We start from the raw sequence: 18,942 nt of genomic DNA on the forward strand, positions 1-18,942 counted from the left end.
CGCCAGACCTGGTTATTAAGTGTTTTTTGTCATCAGTATTCTGTGCAATAGTTTCCGTCATGAATGCACTAAACATCTATACCGTCCTTCGTGACGAGACATCTAGCATTTATGTCATTATGTAAGTTGTGGTATTAATTCTATTATCTTATTCGTGAATTATACATTTCTTTACTCCATTTCCTGGATTACTGAAGAACAGAAGGAACCCAAACTCCACACCCCGCACCAGATCCAACGTTTCGGAAACTACCGATGTAATGTGTAATGTTAGCTAGGAAAAGCAGAATTAGATTATTACATTTAAATGTGAACATCGAAACCAATGTTAGCTTTTCAGTATTTTACTAGAACAAAGAAACTTCGGAATGCGATGCGACACAATAAGTCAGTTTACTTGCGAAATTTGAAAAGCTAACATTGGTTGCGAGGTTCATAGTTTATAATTGTAATAATCACGAGACCTGATTTTAAAGGGAAAAAAAATCCTCTAAAAAGGACAAAAAAGGACTATGGTTGTTTTTGCACTCCACTAAAAACACTATTTTAAATGAAAACCCAATATACCATTCATATATTGTGCTTTCATTTAAAAAAATAGTTTTATTGGAGTGCAAAAATAAATTACAGTCGTTTTTCATTTCCTTTTTTTGAAGGTAAAGTACAGCGAATAATCTCACCATCCGTTTCGATGAAATCTTCCTTGCAGCAGCTTACAGCATTCCATAGCTTGCTGTCATTTGTACCTGACTTCGCCATTTCACTCACACTCAATACTGTCGTGACTCACTCACACAGTGAAGTTGAAACTATTCTAAAGAAACTTCACAATAACAGTCTAAATCTAGCGGATAAGTACACTTTCAACCCAACAGGCTTACAATGCGTTTGTCGCTGCGACGTACTACCAACACTCGTGGAGGGCTGCATCAAATAGACCATTGTTGAATGTTTTGTTCAGGTAAAGACAGTTGTACACTTACCTCAACTAGAACTCCGGCAGTTTGTTTCTTTACACAGTATGTTTGCAGAAGATACAATTCAACATACAAGTGTTTCAATATACGCTGTATAAAACACAACTTATTACTAATTTCGTTGACCCTGTACAAAATATTTGATATCTTGTCAATAAAGGGACTAAGGAAGATGTTTTTTTAAAAAGAGGGAAATTGGAATATAGGCTGAAAAACTAGTGAATAAAGAGACCAGAAGTAAAGATGTTGGAAAAAAGGGGAATGTTGGCTGAAAAAAGGGAAGTCAAAATCATGTAATCTTATTGGTGGAACCTAATTATCAACACTGTTGTTATTTATTCCATGATCCGTGTTGAAAAATAAAAAATGGACTTCCCTTTAAAATCCGGTCTCTAATAATCACATTCTGCGCTTTTCCTAGCTAACATTGCATTTCTGACATAGGTGCGGTAGTTTCAGAAGCGTTAAGGTATTTTGTATATAAATGCAACTGCCAAATACACTTGCTGGAAGTATTTGCTGAGTAACTTATTTGTCCATCATGTACTCGAATTTTGGATTACATTTTGGCAAACTTTCTGGAGTATTTTGGTTCTCCTCGTCGAAGTGGTTCCTCCCTAACTCATCAGCCGTCATTAACGAAACACAGAGATAGAAGGAGAAGTGATGTACGGGCGTACAAGGTATTGTTGGAATTTAAGGCATCTGGTGATGGGTCATTGAGATGATACGCGCAGCTGCATACTCATACTCAAATACCTTTGTCCCGAATGGCTGCGTTTGTCAGGAATGCGTCTGACGTTTGTGCAGACATACGTCACACCGTCAGCCAAGGTAACATTTTCTGCCTGAGGAGTGAACAGACATCACGCAACCGACGTCTGCAGTATCAGTTTACTTCCTCCGTTCAACCAACAAAGGGAGCCAATAATGCTCAAGTAAATAACAATCTTCATTATTGGACAACTTTAAAAGAAATGAAGTTAGCTTGTATTACTTGCAGATGCCGGACGCAAGGTAAGGGTTGAACAGATTGGATTTGAAAAAAATCCTTTCGTATTCTTGAATTCCGGAAATTACGCGTGAATTTTTGGCTCTGGGAATTCTGCGTGAATTTTTCTCCGTAGACCTGAAAAATTGCAACTTTTATTAATCCAAATCCCATTCAATTTATTCATATTTATTAATGCTCTGATTCAAGTTTTTCACAGTTTTGCTTTTATTTTTATCGAGGAAGGAATAGAAAGCTGCGTGGAAGATAAAACTCAATTCTCTCGATCCGTTTCCTTTTTTAGTGTCCTTTGCAGAACAATCTATCTGACAGACGGAATATTTGAGTAGATAAATTTGAGTTCGAAATTTTTATATAATTAACAATATTTCGTAGATTACCGTCATATTTGTGGTTTGTGCTTGGAGATTCGAGCCTGAGTATGTGAAATGACAAATATAAACTCTGCACCTTGAATTGGATATTATATATATATATATATATATATATATATATATATATATATATATATATATAGAGAGAGAGAGAGAGAGAGAGAGAGAGAGTTTAATTTGAATTGGAATTTTTAGATACGTTGGAATCGCACAGACTCCTTTACATTGTTACTATGTTTGTGTGTGGGTTGGTGAGAGGCGGTAATACGTAAGGTTGGAAATAGAGAAAACTTCTGCTTGTACCCTTGAAAACCGGGAATTACAGATTACCTGAATTTTATAGTGGTCCTAGAGTGCTCACCCTGTCCTACAAATTCATAGGAGAATGATTTTTTTCGCTTTTGAACTCCACGATACATAAAAATCAACAATATTAAAGAGAGAACGGAGTTAATCTTTCCAGGCTTCGATGTTTATATATTTCACGTTTGACTAACCTGGCTTACTGTGTAAAATGTTCTGATACAATGCAAATATTATAAATGTTAGCAGTAACTGATGAGTTTTTTTTTTCAATTTCTTTCAGAACGGGACGCCCTTGTGGGAAGACCTGATTGCCAAGGCAACGAAACTCCACACGTGCCTCAGGTAAAGTTGTTATTCTTTCTTGAAAGTGTAATTTGTGGTTGCACTGCGCCATCTAGTTAAATATGCATGAAAAAGTTGTGTATTAAGATTTTAAGCAACAGATAAAGTACAATTATTAAACAAGGACTAAAAATGTGGCATAAAGAAGTAAGATGGATACATATCACTGAGTTCATTATGGACAAGCTTTAATTAACTAACTCTCTATCCTTCTTAAACTCGAAGGTTTATGGCTGCAGCAACAGAAGCCTTCCATCTGTCCCTATGCTGGGCAAGATCAATCCAATCTTTTCCATCCTTACCGATATCCTTTAGGTCCATCTCAACGTTGTCCCTCCATCTTCGTCCTGGCCTTCCTACAGGTCTCCTGCCATCAGGTTTCCCAACGAGAATCCTGTAAACTCTTCTGTCCTCTTCTATTCGTGCCACATGGCCTGTTCACCTAAGTCTTTTTGATTTAATTATTCTAATAATATCTGGACACGAATACAAAATTATGCACTACTAAATTATGTAACCTTCTCCACTCACCTGCCTCCTCATCCCTTTTAGGTCCAAATATTTTTCTATAAGGATTTTATTTTCAATTATGGACGAACTCAATTTTTACGAGAGGAGGTAAAATCTGGAACCAAACGAAATTGTTCTTCTAAGAACAGTTCTTTTCCGTACTTATTCAGTGTACGGTAAGATGAAATTCTAAACCTTAACAAATTTTCTACGTGAATGTTATTAATTTCTTGTATTTACATAATAGAAAAGTCGTCACTTCAAATTTTCAAGTCCAACACTTTTGGTAAAACTTTGCTTTAACCCTCTAATGTCCGTGCGTCTTCGTCACCGCTCACCTCTGCTCCTAGATGCATGCATGCATATGTTTGCGTGTCTGAGTCTCTTATGCATTCCATGAAAAGTGAAACGGGAGATTTTATTTTGTTTGGCCTGCATTCTGGGGAGCAGACAGAGCCGTATACTTTCCTTCTTCCTGCTTTGGTTGTTCTGTGGTATGACTAAGCTAAAGCTGCCACAGATTGCTGTCACCTTGTAACCAGGAGATCCCGGGTTTGATCCCAGTGAGGTAGATTGCGCATTGGTTAGGACTTCATTTTTTAAACCGTAGGTCAGTCCGGATTAGCCTACCTGATCACAAAGTCGATGCAGCCTGGAGCGAAGCAGTCTGCATGAAAGATAACATTCCAGTTTGTTTACTTTTCTGTTATTTAGCGTCGCTTTTCTGCCACTTTTGGTTAATCGTGATGATGAGGTTGAGTGATAAGATGAATTGATAAAGGGACACTCACAAGGAACACCCCATGCCCAGGTCGGGATTCGAACCCGGACCCATGGCATCATAGCACGCTGTGCTAACCACTCAACAACGGACGTCGGCGTTGACATCCGAGTCTTGAGGAATTTCACATAAGCATGCATTCAGTGTAATTCAGGATACGTAAGGCTATATGACGATAATAATGCATAATCATACTAGCTACGATATTATTACCACTACGCTGGGATATGGATGGTGCGATGCTATAGAAGGTCTGTGCCAAAATGTTTCTATTTACTGCATTTGCATAAGATTCTGAGCGTGATAAAAAGTAGAAAAAAAAAGTGGATTTTTCTTAACGAGCGCTGGAAAATTGTATGAGGCTCAGTCAATAAATAATGAGGCAGAGGATATTAAACCAAAACTGTGGTAGTTAGAAATGGGTCGACGGGCCCGAAATGGAGGTGCAGGTGTGACGAAACTGATTCGCGCACGTTTTCCCACTAGATGGCTTTACGTGTCTGGCAAGGTATGCGCAAAGGATGCTAATCGAGCAACGGCCGTGTCCAGTTATTTCGTGTTTGACTGCGACGCGTAATCGAGTCATCCAAAGAGGAGCAGCAGCGTGTTGTGCGCTTCTTGACAGCGGAAGGTGTAGGGGGTCGTGAAATCCATCGGCGAATGGAAAGGATATTTCCGGCGACGAAAGTTGGTGCTACCACTTTGAGCCTGAGTCGAGACGGCCAAGTCGTCAGTGGAAGCACGCAGATCCCCTCCACCAAAAAAGTTCAAGATCCTCCACACTAGTGCCGGTAAGGTCATGCTTTCGTTCTTCTTCGATCGCAAGGGACCGCTCCTCGTAGACTTCCTGGAGCATGGAGCTACGGTCAATGCCCAGCGATATTGTGAAACATTAGCGAAGCTCAGGAAGGCAATCACATCGAAACGTGCCGGTCACCTTTCTCGTGGTGTCGTCCTGTTGCACGACAACGCTAAACCACACACAACCAACGCAACAAAGGAATGTCTGAAAAAAATCAAGTAGGAAGTCGTGAGCCACCCCCCTATAGTTTAGATCTGTCCCCGTGTGACTTTCACATCTTCGGTGAGCTCAAAAGAGGACTGCGGGGACAACGGTTTCAATCGGACGATGACGCCAAGGAGTACGTTCGCAATTGGTTCCAACAGCAGCCAAAGGAGTTCCACGAGCATGCTATTTTGCGACTGGTGTCACAATGGGATAAATGCCCAAACAGTGGCGGACAATACTTCTGGGGTTCGTTACGTAAGTACTGTGAAATATCCTGCATCGTTATTTATTGACTGAGCCTAATATTTAATATAAGAAATTGAGTGTGAAAGACTATAAAATATAAAGGCAAACAAATGCCTGCTCTCCATTCGATTGCAATCCACACCACTCTCAGGGATTGGCCTCGGTGGGCCAGCACTATGCTTCACTCGCGTGGTACAGAAGGTCAAGCATCGAATTTCCTTTCGAGTTAGGGAGGTTTTAATGTATGCTTCAGACGATATAAACGCCAAATCGTGACAGGCACAAGTAAAATCTATCTCCAAGACCCCGAAAAGCAGAGGATTATTTCCTTCCCAAGCGAGTCCGGCCGAAATAAAATCATTCGAAGCTTTTCAGGAATGCTTCACAGTGTTTATACGTCCTTGTCGCTTAACGCAAACTGCATGTGGGTCACTCTCACGGTAAGCTGTAATTTCTGTCCCACGCGCTTCTTTCATTGTTGGCATGCCACGGGCAAACAGGCTGTAATGAGACATAATACTTATGGGGATCCATCAAAAGCACGTCAATTCAGTTAAAGTTTAAGTCCTGGCTCGAACGCCAGTTCTGTATTTTTGACACAACTCGAGAGGGAGCCGACCGGCCGCGTATCTGGTTTCGAGCCAGCACCTGTTTTTCTGAGAAGCGCTGTTGACACTTTTACAAGCAGTGTTTAACTGCGACGACGTTACGCTTTCAAGGTCTCCACATTGCATGAAAAAATAGCACAACGCAATAACACAACCTAGCAAATATAACCGCCAACTCACGCAATCTTTCAAGATAGTGATTTTGCAACATCTCATTTACTCCACGTGGACTTAACAAGTACTGTCAGTTTCTAAAACGGACGCTATTGGTGGGAACGTTATACTGGGCTCCACGTCGACATGGCATATAGTTGTCAGAGGGAAACGGATCTTTCGGAATTTTCTTGGAAGTAAAGTGGCGTTCGAATCAGGACTTGAACCATACATGTGCTTCTTCTTCCTCTTAAGCAGTTACTCGATAAATATGAAGCTTTCATGTAAATTATTCCTTGTATCAGTGTTGGAAGTAACGAGTTACGTGTACAACTCGACCAAGATAAAAACGTCCCTGTGGCGCTGTAGTCGCAGGGCTGATGGGCATGAGAAAACAGGAAGCGAAAAAAAAAAATGGCTGTGCAGTTTAGGGATGGCCACACCCGGATACGGACCCTAAAAGAATGTGTTTATAACATATTGTTATCTGCTAATATACATACATACATACATACATATATATATATTCTAAGGAAAAAGAAAATATTTTCAACACAATGAAATCTCCAAGCAACTACGGGGTAGGGATGCGCACACGTGTGTGTGTGCGCGATTTGTAATTAATACACTTACAAGGGAGGACTAAGTGTCCCCCTCCGATTTCCATGAAACTTGGCAGGTGTATAGAGGAACCCAAAAGAGAAATACGTGTTTTTGTGTTTCAGCTAAAAGAAACGGTTTTAGGGGGGAAAAACCCTCAAATGTCAAGATGAAGACAAATTGACGCGAGGATCTGACCCCTGTGTGCCACTCCAATTTCCATGAAATTAAGCAGGTGTATGGAGGTGCCCAAAGGAAGAAGTACGTGTTTTTGTGTTTCAGCTAAAGAACGGTTTTAAGGGGCAACCCCCCCCCCTCAAATGTCAAGATGAGGAGAAATTGAAGTAGGGATCTAACCCCGAAACCACGTAAATATGGCATAGGAAGAAACAGGGGCACATAGCCCCTCTATACACCTGCCAAATTTCATGGAAATCGGAGGGGGGCACAGGGGTCAGATCCCCACGTCAATTTGTAATCTTGACATTTGAGGCGGGTTTTGCCCCCTAAAACAGTTCTTTTAGCTCAAACAAACAAACACGTATTTCTTCCTTTGGGCCCCTCTATACACCTGCGAATTTTCATGAAAATCGGAGAGGGACACAGGGGTCAAATGCCCACTTAAATTTGTCCTCATTTTGACATTTGAGGGGATTTGCCCCTAAAACAGTTTTTTAGTCGAAACAAAAAAACACGCATTTCTTCCTTTGGGTCCCTTTATACACCTGCCAAGTTTCATGGAAATCGGAGGGGGACACAGGGGTCAGATCCTTACTTCTATTTGTCCTCATCTTGATATTTGAGTGGGTTTTGCCCCCTAAAACAGTTTTTTAGCTGAAACAAAAAAACACGTATTTCTTCCTTTGGGCCCCTCTATACACCTGCCAAGTTTCACTTAGATAACTTCCCTTGTTAGTCTTACACTTTGTAATTATATAACACTGCATATATTATAATGTTTTATTTTAATTTTTAAAACTGTAACTGTAGAACAATTGTATAATTTTTGTATAACATTTCTATCTTGTTAAATGTGTTAAAGGCTTCATCCTGGAATGGAATGTCTCACTTTTATGTGTGTTTCCATTTCCAATACATTCGAATGAATACATATTCGTTTCAATGACATTTACAAAATCACCTCTAACATTTTATGTTAAACAAGTAAGATTATTTTTGTGCACGAGTGTGTTAGCCGATGCGTAGCAAAGTATTTTAGGAACAACACTTGAAAAAAAAATCTTGAAGGACTAACTAATGAAAAATTTCTTTGTAATCGAAGATCGTAATACCTTTTAAGGTGTGGTAATATTATAATGGGATTGAAATACGAAACTTTCGGATCCGGATCCAGATCCGTAACTTTCGGATCCGGATTTTTCGGATCCGGATCCGTTTGGCCATCCCTAGTGCAGTTGAGTTTGCAGAGTTTGTCGGGGCTACAACGCCTTGAATAACGTAGTGTGGAAAACGACCCAAGAAACTAGTTCCCGAGACGGATGACAACATAGATGGCAGTGAGATCAGTACGACTGCTAATTTTCTTATGAAAGAAATGCGGCTTAGTTAGTTTTTGGAATATATTTATTGTCTTGAAAGGCGGTACGTGAATTAATGGAAACAGTTATATTTGTGGAGTGATTTGCAGTCACGAAACTGCATTAATTTGGAAAGAAAAGTAAAATAAAATTAATAAATAAATAGCATGCGTAACACAAGAAGAACATCGCGAAGTGATTCCGGACGTCAGGTGTTGGATTGTGTACTTGAGTTTTACTTTTCTATGTTATTAGAATATATATAGTATCCTGAGAGATATTTCATACCGAGGCGACAAACCTCAAGTGTCGCTTGGAAGCGAGCAGTCCGTAATCAATGCAGCCTTTCGAACCGTAGGGACACAAGCTCTGACTGCACCGTTTTCTCAAGGATATTTTACACCAAATCGACACGCGACAAACGATACGAGGATTTCACACCAAAGCGACACGGGTCCTTTGGTCTAAGGCAACTTTCATATCGAAGCGACACATGTTGCTTGGAAACGAGCCAATCACATCGTAGCGGCATGACGGGAAGCACAGGCCAGCGTTCCGTTGGTGAAATCCTCAAGCGATGAGTGTAGCGTGCCGCTTGTCGCTTTGGTGCGGAATCTCCCTAAAGCAAGACACTCAATGCATCGCACATGCACGAACAATAAACCACGGCAACATGTTGCAAGGTATTGAGGAAATGGCCCAGTTTGAGCGACGCGACACGTGTGGCTTATCGTGTCGACTAGATCTGTTGTTGTAACGTGCGGTTTATCGTGTCGCCTATCTGTTGTTCGCACAATTAGCAGAAAACGCTTGCTAATAGACTGAAGGCACCATGTCGCTTGTCACTTAGTTGGGAACTTCCCCTGTAGCGCGTCGCTTCGGTCTGAGCACCCTTCCTTTAAGGAGCTTTCCGACCGAATACGTCATATGAACGTGTCGTTTGTTGTTTGGACCCTCATGTGCAATGAATGCTATTTTACAGTCTGGAAGTGTGTGTCACTAGTGTGACAGTGTGAACATCCCTTGTCGCTTGTGCCATTGGTCTGAAAGTTTCCTTACTCTCATGTTGATGGCACTAAGAATGATTTGTGGGATTCCCCTTGTCATTTCATGCAATCATCATTATCATCATCGCCGCGATTAGTTTACAACAGAAGAGACAGTAAAGATCAAAAATACAAATGCTTCAGTGTGTATATCTTTAAAAGAATTGATGATGATGATAATAATAATGAACCTAATTCATACACAAAAATTTAGTTGCGAAGAGCATTCCACGCGTATTTTTTCTCCCGTGTTATTAACGAAAGTATGACGATAACAGGACGTGGTCGACTGTCTAGAATGTTCGTTAATATCTTCGCGACCACTGTACGAAATATCATAGCAATTATCACATTCATAGAAATGCTTCATGTAAAAGAATGAGACGTTGCAGCGAAAACTCCATTTACTTCCATTATAAGCAGACGAATGCCATGTAGGTGTACCGACACCAGCGCCTCTAGCGGTATCATATTCGAGTGCAACCAGCCAGAGATGCCAGAACAGAGCCGTTTTCCACACTACGTTATTCAAGGCGCTGTACCGGGGCCATTCTTATCTTGGTTAAGCTGTGCAACGTAATTCCTTACTTCCAATACTGATACAGAGAATAATTTATGGGAGCGCACATGGACATTGCTATCTTTGTTAAGCTGTAACGTAGTTACAAGTAACAGTCACTTTCAGTGAACAAGAAACCACATTATCTTCTACAGTTCGTTTTTGCACGTTTCAGCAGTAAATAATTGTAAAATACTAGTGTGTACTTTTTTATGTTTTACGAACAAATGTCTTGCATTGCGTAATTCCTTTAACGTATAAGGATTCACTTTGAATTTTTTACATTTATGATTTCATAATTACAAATGAACATTATTATAATTTGATCAAAATTAATGTTAATTTTAGATGGTCATGATTTTCTTAAAAATGCAGTGTATGCATACAACACGTTCTACAAATCAGTCGTAGCTTAGTATACTGTATAAGTAACTTAGAGTTAATTTTTAAACGGTAACTGAAACAGAATTTTGTTTAAAAACGATTAACTGAGTTACATTTGTTCAAAGTAACCGAGTTACTTTTAAAAATTAACTTTCCAGTGACTGCTCTGTATTCTCCTATAGTAAAGAGCATCATCAGTATATCTCGTTTGTCTTTATTTAATACGGTATACCTTATTATATTTATGCAAGACTCTCGTACAGTGTCAGAAATGTCGCACTACAATTCCTCACTTGTTCTCATCCAGACTCCAGAAGAAAGAGCAACTCTAAACTCTTGAACTGAGCGTGATTCACCTGGCTGGTAAGAGCAAGAGCTCGCTGCTCAAGGCAACGCCAAAGCTTGAACGGCACCTCATTTCTCTCCAGACGAGAAGTCATCGTGGTAATGCATTACCCATTATTCGAAATGATGGGCTCGGTAGCTTTGGCGACCCTTAACACACACACACAAAAGGGACGTGTAACTGGTCGGATATGGTGATTATAGCTGGATATATGGGTGGACTGAATGTAGGAAATTTCATAAAATCGAACTGAGAAGAAAAAGGTACCCTGACACCTCAGAAGTTTACTTTTGCAAAATTTCATCGCAATAGGCCAATCTATAAGAATCACCACAATAGTTCCTTTTTGTATACATTCATGCAACGACTCCACGGGTCCCGGGTTCATATTCCGGCCTGGGCATGGGTTTTCTTTGTGAGTGTCCCTTCGTCAATTTCATCATATCATCACTCATCCTCAACGTTGCGATTAGCCAAAAGTAGCAGAAAAGCGAAGTAGAATAATCTAAATAAAATTTAAATTGATGCAAACCCACTATACACAATCCATTTTTCTTTAAATTGCGATTTCGTGACGGCCATTTGTTTCAGTTTGTTGCATTCCGCATAATTTTCTTTTAAGGATGCATGATGAATGCATCTCCTGATACCGAAGAGATTTCTGCAAGTAGTATCGATATGCACAAACATCCACCCACATACGTGGATGTAGGAAGTGACGATAATTGTGATAAGAAAATCACGGTGCGAGTTCACCGAGCACCAAGTTGGTTTGTCAGTGTTAGTGACCCTCCGCTGTTGCCCTGCCGGAGTCTTCAGCCAATGTAAAGATTCGCATCGTTCGACCCAACCGTGACCAACAGTGGCTGCTTCTCGCCCAGAGAGACCCAGCCGTCTCTCATGTCTGCAGGCAGCGTAACTGACATCCCATCGAACGCTGCATCAACCTTCCCTTAGTTTATAAAGGTACTTTAGACAGCGTTGTTTGAAACACTTACAGACTCTGGAGTCACCGACCTCCGATCCTAGCATCGAGCGGATTTTGTTACGGTGCGGTATTACTTGACACTTTTCCACGAGTAAAATATATTATGACCTTGTTCTGCTCGGCGCGACGTCTAAACGCACCTTCAAATACATGATAGACAGTATTTTTTTTATCTCTGTTGTCCATCCCCTCCCTCCCTCCCTTCCTAAAATTAGACTGAAGATTTGTTAGTGCGGTTAGCACTATACTGGTCGCTTTCCAGCTCGCGGCTGTGAAACAAGAATCGGCAATCAGTTGAATTCTATTCGACTGACATCCAGCATTTTCGAGTCACAAGGCTCCGAAAGTTCCTGGCGGGACGAAACAAATGAGCGTCGGATAGACAATATGTTGCCAAACGTACTGTAAAACGAGAGAGATGGTTGATCAGCGCCGTCACTGGATAAAAGTTGTAGAATAGAACACAAATCACAGCAAATTAGTACACAAAACACCCAAACACTGTACAAAGAAGCTAATAAAAACAACTGACAAAACAGACGTACGCTTGGCAACGTTTTAACGGGAGAGCGATGTTACCCCTACAGCTTTTACTTCGCAACTGAGGTTGTTGACACTCATCGAGCCACACACATCGTAAGACGATTGGTGGACAGAAAGAGCTATGTAGTTCAGTTGCCAGTTGGGTCCGCGATCAGTGGCAAGTTGATTTACATTCGGATTTAATAAATTCAGTGGTCAAACAACCGCTATTAATGTTTCGGTCCCATTTTTCGCCGAATCAGATAAAATGTAATCGGATTTATTTACGTTTCTAGATCCCTGTCGTTACAATTTTCAAATTTGCATAAACCGAAACTCATAACGGTCTTTGCTTATCGTAGTTTATAACAGATTGTTGTCTAGTACAACAATAACGCAAGTCTCCTCTCCTCAGTCCTTGTTTCGTAGCCAACCAAAGGCCAAAATCATATATCTCCTGGCATGTAGCCAACGTAAGGAATAGTCCTACTCTAACGAACATATATTTGTGATTACATGTTCAGGGTGGTTACTCATCGGGAATTCCTTGAATTATGCGTGAATTATATGCTCCGGGAATTTTGCGTGAATTCTGCAAGAATGTTTCTGCCTAGACGTGAGAAATTACAGGTTTCATTAATCCAATTGAAGTTATACATATTTATAAATGCCCTGAGGCAAGTTTTCCACAGTTTTGCTTTTATTTTTATCAAACAAGGAAAATAAAACTGCGTGGAGAATAAAAAAGAATTCTCAATTCATTTATTTACTTTGCAGAACAGACGGAAGATTATTGCAAGGTATCTTGAAGTTGATATATTAAATTTTGAGTTTGAAATTCTTATACAATCAACAATTTTTCGTAAATGAGTAGATCTCGTAACATTGGTGACTGACTTGTGTTTGTAGATGTATTTCGAGTCTGAGTATGTGATATGGTAAATGTCAACTACACACCTGAAATATTTTATTAGAATTTTTTGGATGCGCTGGAATCACACAGCCCCTTGATATTGTTAATTTATGTTTGTATATGTGTGGGTGGTGAGAGGTGGTAGTACGTACGGTTGGAATAGAGAATACATCTGCTTGTACCCTTGATTTTTTTTTAAAGTTCGCCTTGAAAACTAACCTGGAATATACTTAAATGTTATGATCCTAGAGTAGCCATCCCGATGTTCCTTATTACATGAGTTTTGCAATTTCCATTTTATACACAGTTTGAATTCGATGACGAAAAACTATATTTTATCGAATACATCAATTATAAACTGTTGTTTTAGAAAATATAAATTACCATCGTTAGAGTTGGAAAAGATAAAACCGATCCCCAAACACAACTGCTGAAACGTTACATGTGCCTCCACCCTCAGCAGCCATCTTCGGCGTACTGTGCTAGATGGGTAATTTGTTCGGCATGGATAAAGCCGACAAGTTGCAAAGGGACAGAAATCCGTTCTTAAGACCACAAGATAACGCCGACACAAAGCCTGCAGGCGGAACCGTTCTGCCTGGTGCGCTGGGACAAGGGTAGTGGCAGCGAGAGCACCAACCAAGGTCGTGGCACGAAAGCCAACACTATCATTCGCCATCATTCAGGCCATGGTTCTTCGCCCCCAAAAGTAGTTTCCTTTCGACAATTTCTCAGTTACGTATTTACTGGCCTCTTCCTTCACAATATACTCACTTATCAAATAACATTTGAGTAAAAATGGGAAAAGTGGATATTTTTGATATTGTGGTATCCAAAAATAACCTTTCAGTTCGTTGCAACACCTTGTATCTTTCATTTATTTTTTCCGACACCTTTCAAATTTGAATTATATCATGTAATACATAATACTATGTACCGTAATATCTCGTGTGGAAGAAACTCTCCCTGTTCAGGGCCTATAATGGTTCGGATCGCACTTTAAACTGTAGGTCCAGTCCCGATTAGCCTTTCTGTGCGTAAAGTGGACTTGAAAACAACAAAATCAAATCAAATTCAAGAAACTCTCCCTTGTGTTTGTTCCGCAGTGTGACCTATGTATCGTAGAACACAGGTTTGGGATACACAAGTTCGTTAGTAAAAAACTAACACGAAAAAGTTGGTTAGCGAGAAAAGTTTCTCGCGATACACGTGCAGACCAAGCGAGAAAAGTGTTGACAATTGTTTGAAGTTATTTTTAGAATGCATTGTTACTCCACAGCACCGTTATTTATTCCGCAATCGTAGTTTGTTTATGCGGGCTGTCTCGCGTATCAAATCCATTGCGCGCCACCAAGGTTACAACCAGGGGGTGCTCGTTCGGCGGCGCAGATCGTATGCGCAGTTGTCCGTGGATGCATGACGTCATCATCGAAACACTCGGCACGGAAAAGGCTGGTTCCTTATGCAAATATTGAGAAATTTGACAACGAATATCTTCTAGAATATAGTAGCAAGGGAAAAGTTACAACTTTTACTGTTAAGATTCATCCTTTCTAATCAATTTATCACAAAGTTAATTCAATTGTGTAAAATGGTTTTCAAGAAATCGTGTTACGAAGGAACCCCTGTTTTGTTCTCTCCAGGCTTCCAATGTAAGGTAGTTTTAACTTAAGCGCGTTGGATTTCTTTTTGCTCTATGTTTTGAAATAAGATTATTTTGTTCTTGTCAACTGAAATCATGCCTAAATGCTATGGAAAGCTGTGAAAACTATTATCAGAAAACTAACGGAAGAAATCTAAAATATCACAGCTTGATTGATATAAAAATGCGGGATTGCTCATTTTTGTGAAAAAGGCATTGTGCGAGATCTAAAAGCAGAACTTTTTAATACTGTGTGTAAATGTAATGGTGTAATAAACGTGACTGCTTCCCAAGCACGTATCCAAGGGGGGCTTAGGGGGCTCAACCCCCCCCCCCGAAAGTTTTCGGTTTACACTAGATAAAATGCGAATTTTTGTTTCTTGTGGTGTCAAATAAAATAATGTGACGTTAATTTAAGGAGAGAAATAATTATCGAGGCAAGACGGAGATTATTCTATAACCCTGTTATTGGTAACAGCTCGTATCCAAGGTGGGAATCAGGGGGCTCAAGCCCCCCTTCAGAAAATTTTCAGATTACGCTAGATAAAATTAGGTTTCTTGCTTCTTGAATAATATGGTGATTATTTGAGAGAGATAATTATCTAGGCAAGACGGAGAATGTTCTATAAGCCTGTTATTGTTAATAGCGCGTATCCAAGGTAGGGATCAGGTGGCTTTAGTCTCCCCCTCCCCCGCTCCCCAAGGAAATTTTTCAGTTTGCACTGATAAAATTAGGTTTTTGACTTCTTGAATAATGTGACGATAATTTAAGAAGAGGAATAATTATCGAGACAAGACGGAGAATGTTCTATATAACCCTATTATTGTTAATGGTACGTATCCAAGGTGGGGATCAGGGGTTCGAGCCCTCCCCCCGCCTTTAGGAAATTGTTTTGTTTACACTAGATAAAATTACGTAGGTTTTTGGCTTCTTGAATAATGTGATAATAATTTGATATATATATATACGAGGGTTGGGGCAAAAGTCATTGCAACTATTTTTTTTTTCTTGTAGATACCAGCCCGGTTGGAAAATGCGACATATACAGATGAAAGGACGAGGGGGGAACTACATGTGGGAACAATTGAAACACGCGAACATTGTGCCTCACATATTTATTACGATAGTGTACAGGACAATACTGGTTTGATCGTGCAAAATTAATTACATACCTGTTCTACAGTTGACAGAACAAAACTGGGGCTAAAGGCCCTCAAAGTATTCACCTGCCATGTGCACCAGACGCTGCCAACGATGTGGGAGACCTTGCGACGTGGCGTTCGGGAGAAACGTCCGGACCTTCTGGACAGTGCAATCATCCTGCACGACAACGCTAGACCACATAAAGCAGAGTGTGTACGGCGGCAACTGCAACGTTGGGGATGGGAAGAAATGGAGCACCCGCCGTACTCTCGTGACATTTCGCCCTGTGACTTTCATCTCATACGCAAGGTTAAGGAACCACTACGTGGAAGGCGGTTTGCGACACGAGACGACATTGCCAATGCTGTGCAACAACAGATGACCCTATTCACACATGGTGCGGCCAATGGTGACGCAGATGGTATTCCGAGTCTCCCACATCGTTGGTAGCGTGTGGTTCACATGGCAGGTGACTACTTTGAGGGCCTTTAGCCCCAGTTTTGTTCTGTCAACTGTAGAACAGGTATGTAATTAATTTTGCACGATCAAACCAGTATTGTCCTGTACACTATCGTAATAAATATGTGAGGCACAATGTTCGCGTGTTTCAATTGTTCCCACATGTAGTTCCCCCCTCGTCCTTTCATGTGTATATGTCGCATTTTCCAGCCGGGCTGGTATCTACAAGAAAAAAAATAGTTGCAATGACTTTTGCCCCAACCCTCGTAATTATCGACGCGAGCCGGAGAATGTTCTATAACCCTGTTATTGTTAATAATGCGTATCCAAGGTGGGCATCAGGTGTCTCGAGCCCCCTCCCCCAGGATAGTTTTCAGTTTACACGAGATAAAATTAGGTTTTTGTCTTCTTCAATAATGTGACGATAATTTAAGGAGATAAATAATTATCGAGGCAAGACGGAGAATGTTCTATAACCCTGGTATTGTTTATAGCGCGTATCCAAGGTGGGGATCGTAACTCGTGCCCCCACCCCCACCAGGAAATTTTTCAGTTTACACTAAATAAAATTAGGTTTTTGTCTTCTTGAATAATGTGACGATAATTTTAGGAGAGAAATACTTATTAAGGCTAGACGGAGAATGTATAACCCTGTTGTTGATAATATTGCACGTAAACTTTTCTCACGCTTTCGGTGTTGTCGTAGCGAACTTGAACACTATGTAGAGACTTGTCAGCATTCGGAAGCTGCACAACAAAGGTATCGCCACAGGTAGGGCGATTCGGATTCATTGTAATTTTTTAATCTCTGGAAAGAGGGAACGTTCTTGAAAAAGAAAAGTAGTCGAACTACTGGCAATATTTACGAATCGTTTTATCTGCGGAACGTTCTAGAATATAATGAGGATATTAATACGCGGCTTCAATTTCCCGGTTGATCTGTACAACAGAATACGTAGAGACTTCAGAGGTAAGTGTGACAATTCATACAGTCGATTAGTGATCAGTCAGTGTCCATTGGTTGTTTTATCAGATCTAGTGATTCGAAAATGAAATGGACTAAATACCGTAAAGTAACGAAGTCTACTACTAGTTCCAGTTCGGTCCCAAAGCTAAAGACATTGACGACAGCGGAACTTCGAGTAAGAGCTAGGAGTACTTCGGGTCGAAAGACGAAGAGATCGAAGGTCTCTCTCTCTAAAGTGGTTATTTCAGCAGTATCGGGCTGGGTATTGTAGAGATTTATTAATAAAGAAATAACCTGCACAGATCAACTGAAAATCAAAGTTTTGAGTGATGATTTGGTTGTGCCAGGACCAAATTTTGTGTATGCAGTCCGAGAATTTCATGGCATAAAAAATACTTTTGTTTAAGACTGCTGGGTTCGACACACACTCAACAAACAATTTTGAACACTTGCGAGTGCTTAGGCCTGAATATGAACAATTTGGTGGGTTTCGGCTTTTATAAGAGCTGCAAACATGGGAGGACAAGACACATTAGTGGTGTTCAGGCTCGAATGAGAGAAAAATATTCGTGAACTGTCTGCGTCCAGTTCCCAGCACACAGTTTGAATCTCGCGTTGTCGACAAAAATAAATAAATGAATGAATGCTCTTTTAGCCAAAATATGCATTTTTGTGTCGTATGTAACAGAATAATAAACATGATTGCCCCGGGAAAATATGATTTACCCCTCCAACTTTACTATTGCGCCGTCACTAGCTACAACATATTTTGATTTCTATTGTTCCCACATATTTATTTTAATTTTAGTATTGTGAATCATATTCCACTGTGTTACCTCACGTACCCCCCCCCCCCCCCCACACACACGTACGATTTCAATTGTAAGTTTTAGACTAAGCTTGTCAAATGTCCATTTATATATTTGTATTCTTGAGCCATTTTAAAAAAATCATTTCGCCCCTTCTTCTGGACTATTTCATAGCAATGTTTTCCCACTGGAAGCCCCTTTGCAGATCGAGATCCGGGGCTATAGCCTTTCCAAGCCACCGTCCCCTCCAAATACTCTCTTGGCCTCATGAAAGAAAAATATATGTATTTCTACGAAATATTAATTTGACTTGGCAGTTTCATTTTTCGAACAGGAATAAGTTTTAAATTTTAATACCTTATAAATTTACACTAGCAATTTTGAGTAATGGTTTTGCGTAACCTTAAAAGTATATTTAGAGACTGCAAGGTCAACTCTCGATATTTCAGATATATTAATAATTTTCATCACAACGTCTTGTAATAATTATTTGTTACTTCAATAACCTCCTCGCAAATGTTTCTCGCATATTCAAACATACCATGCCATTTTCTGTTTATTTCCTTGTAATGCTGACCTCCGTGGCGAAGTGGTTAGCACAACGCTTTACGATGCCAAGGGCCCCCAGGTTTGAATCCCCGCCCGGGCATGGGTCTACTTTCCTTTCTTCAATTTCATCATATCATCACGCATCCTCATCTTTGCGA

At 40.3% G+C, this 18,942-nt stretch overlaps 1 protein-coding gene across 4 annotated transcripts in view; it reads left to right on the plus strand.

Annotated features, from left to right (window-relative positions):
• The window catches only part of mim (missing-in-metastasis), a 438,609-nt gene that overhangs the window by 73,642 nt on the left and 346,025 nt on the right, over positions 1-18,942 (plus strand). For all 4 annotated transcript variants that reach the window (XM_083139464.1, XM_083139467.1, XM_083139465.1 and 1 more), the window contains exon 2: positions 2,950-3,011. In XM_083139464.1, the coding sequence (XP_082995590.1) occupies positions 2,950-3,011 (62 nt within the window). The remainder of the gene's footprint in view (positions 1-2,949; positions 3,012-18,942) is intronic.

Source organism: Lepisma saccharinum, chromosome 17, assembly GCF_977018435.1.
Source record: "Lepisma saccharinum chromosome 17, izLepSacc3.1, whole genome shotgun sequence".
In the NCBI taxonomy this organism is placed as follows: Eukaryota; Metazoa; Arthropoda; class Insecta; order Zygentoma; family Lepismatidae; genus Lepisma; species Lepisma saccharinum.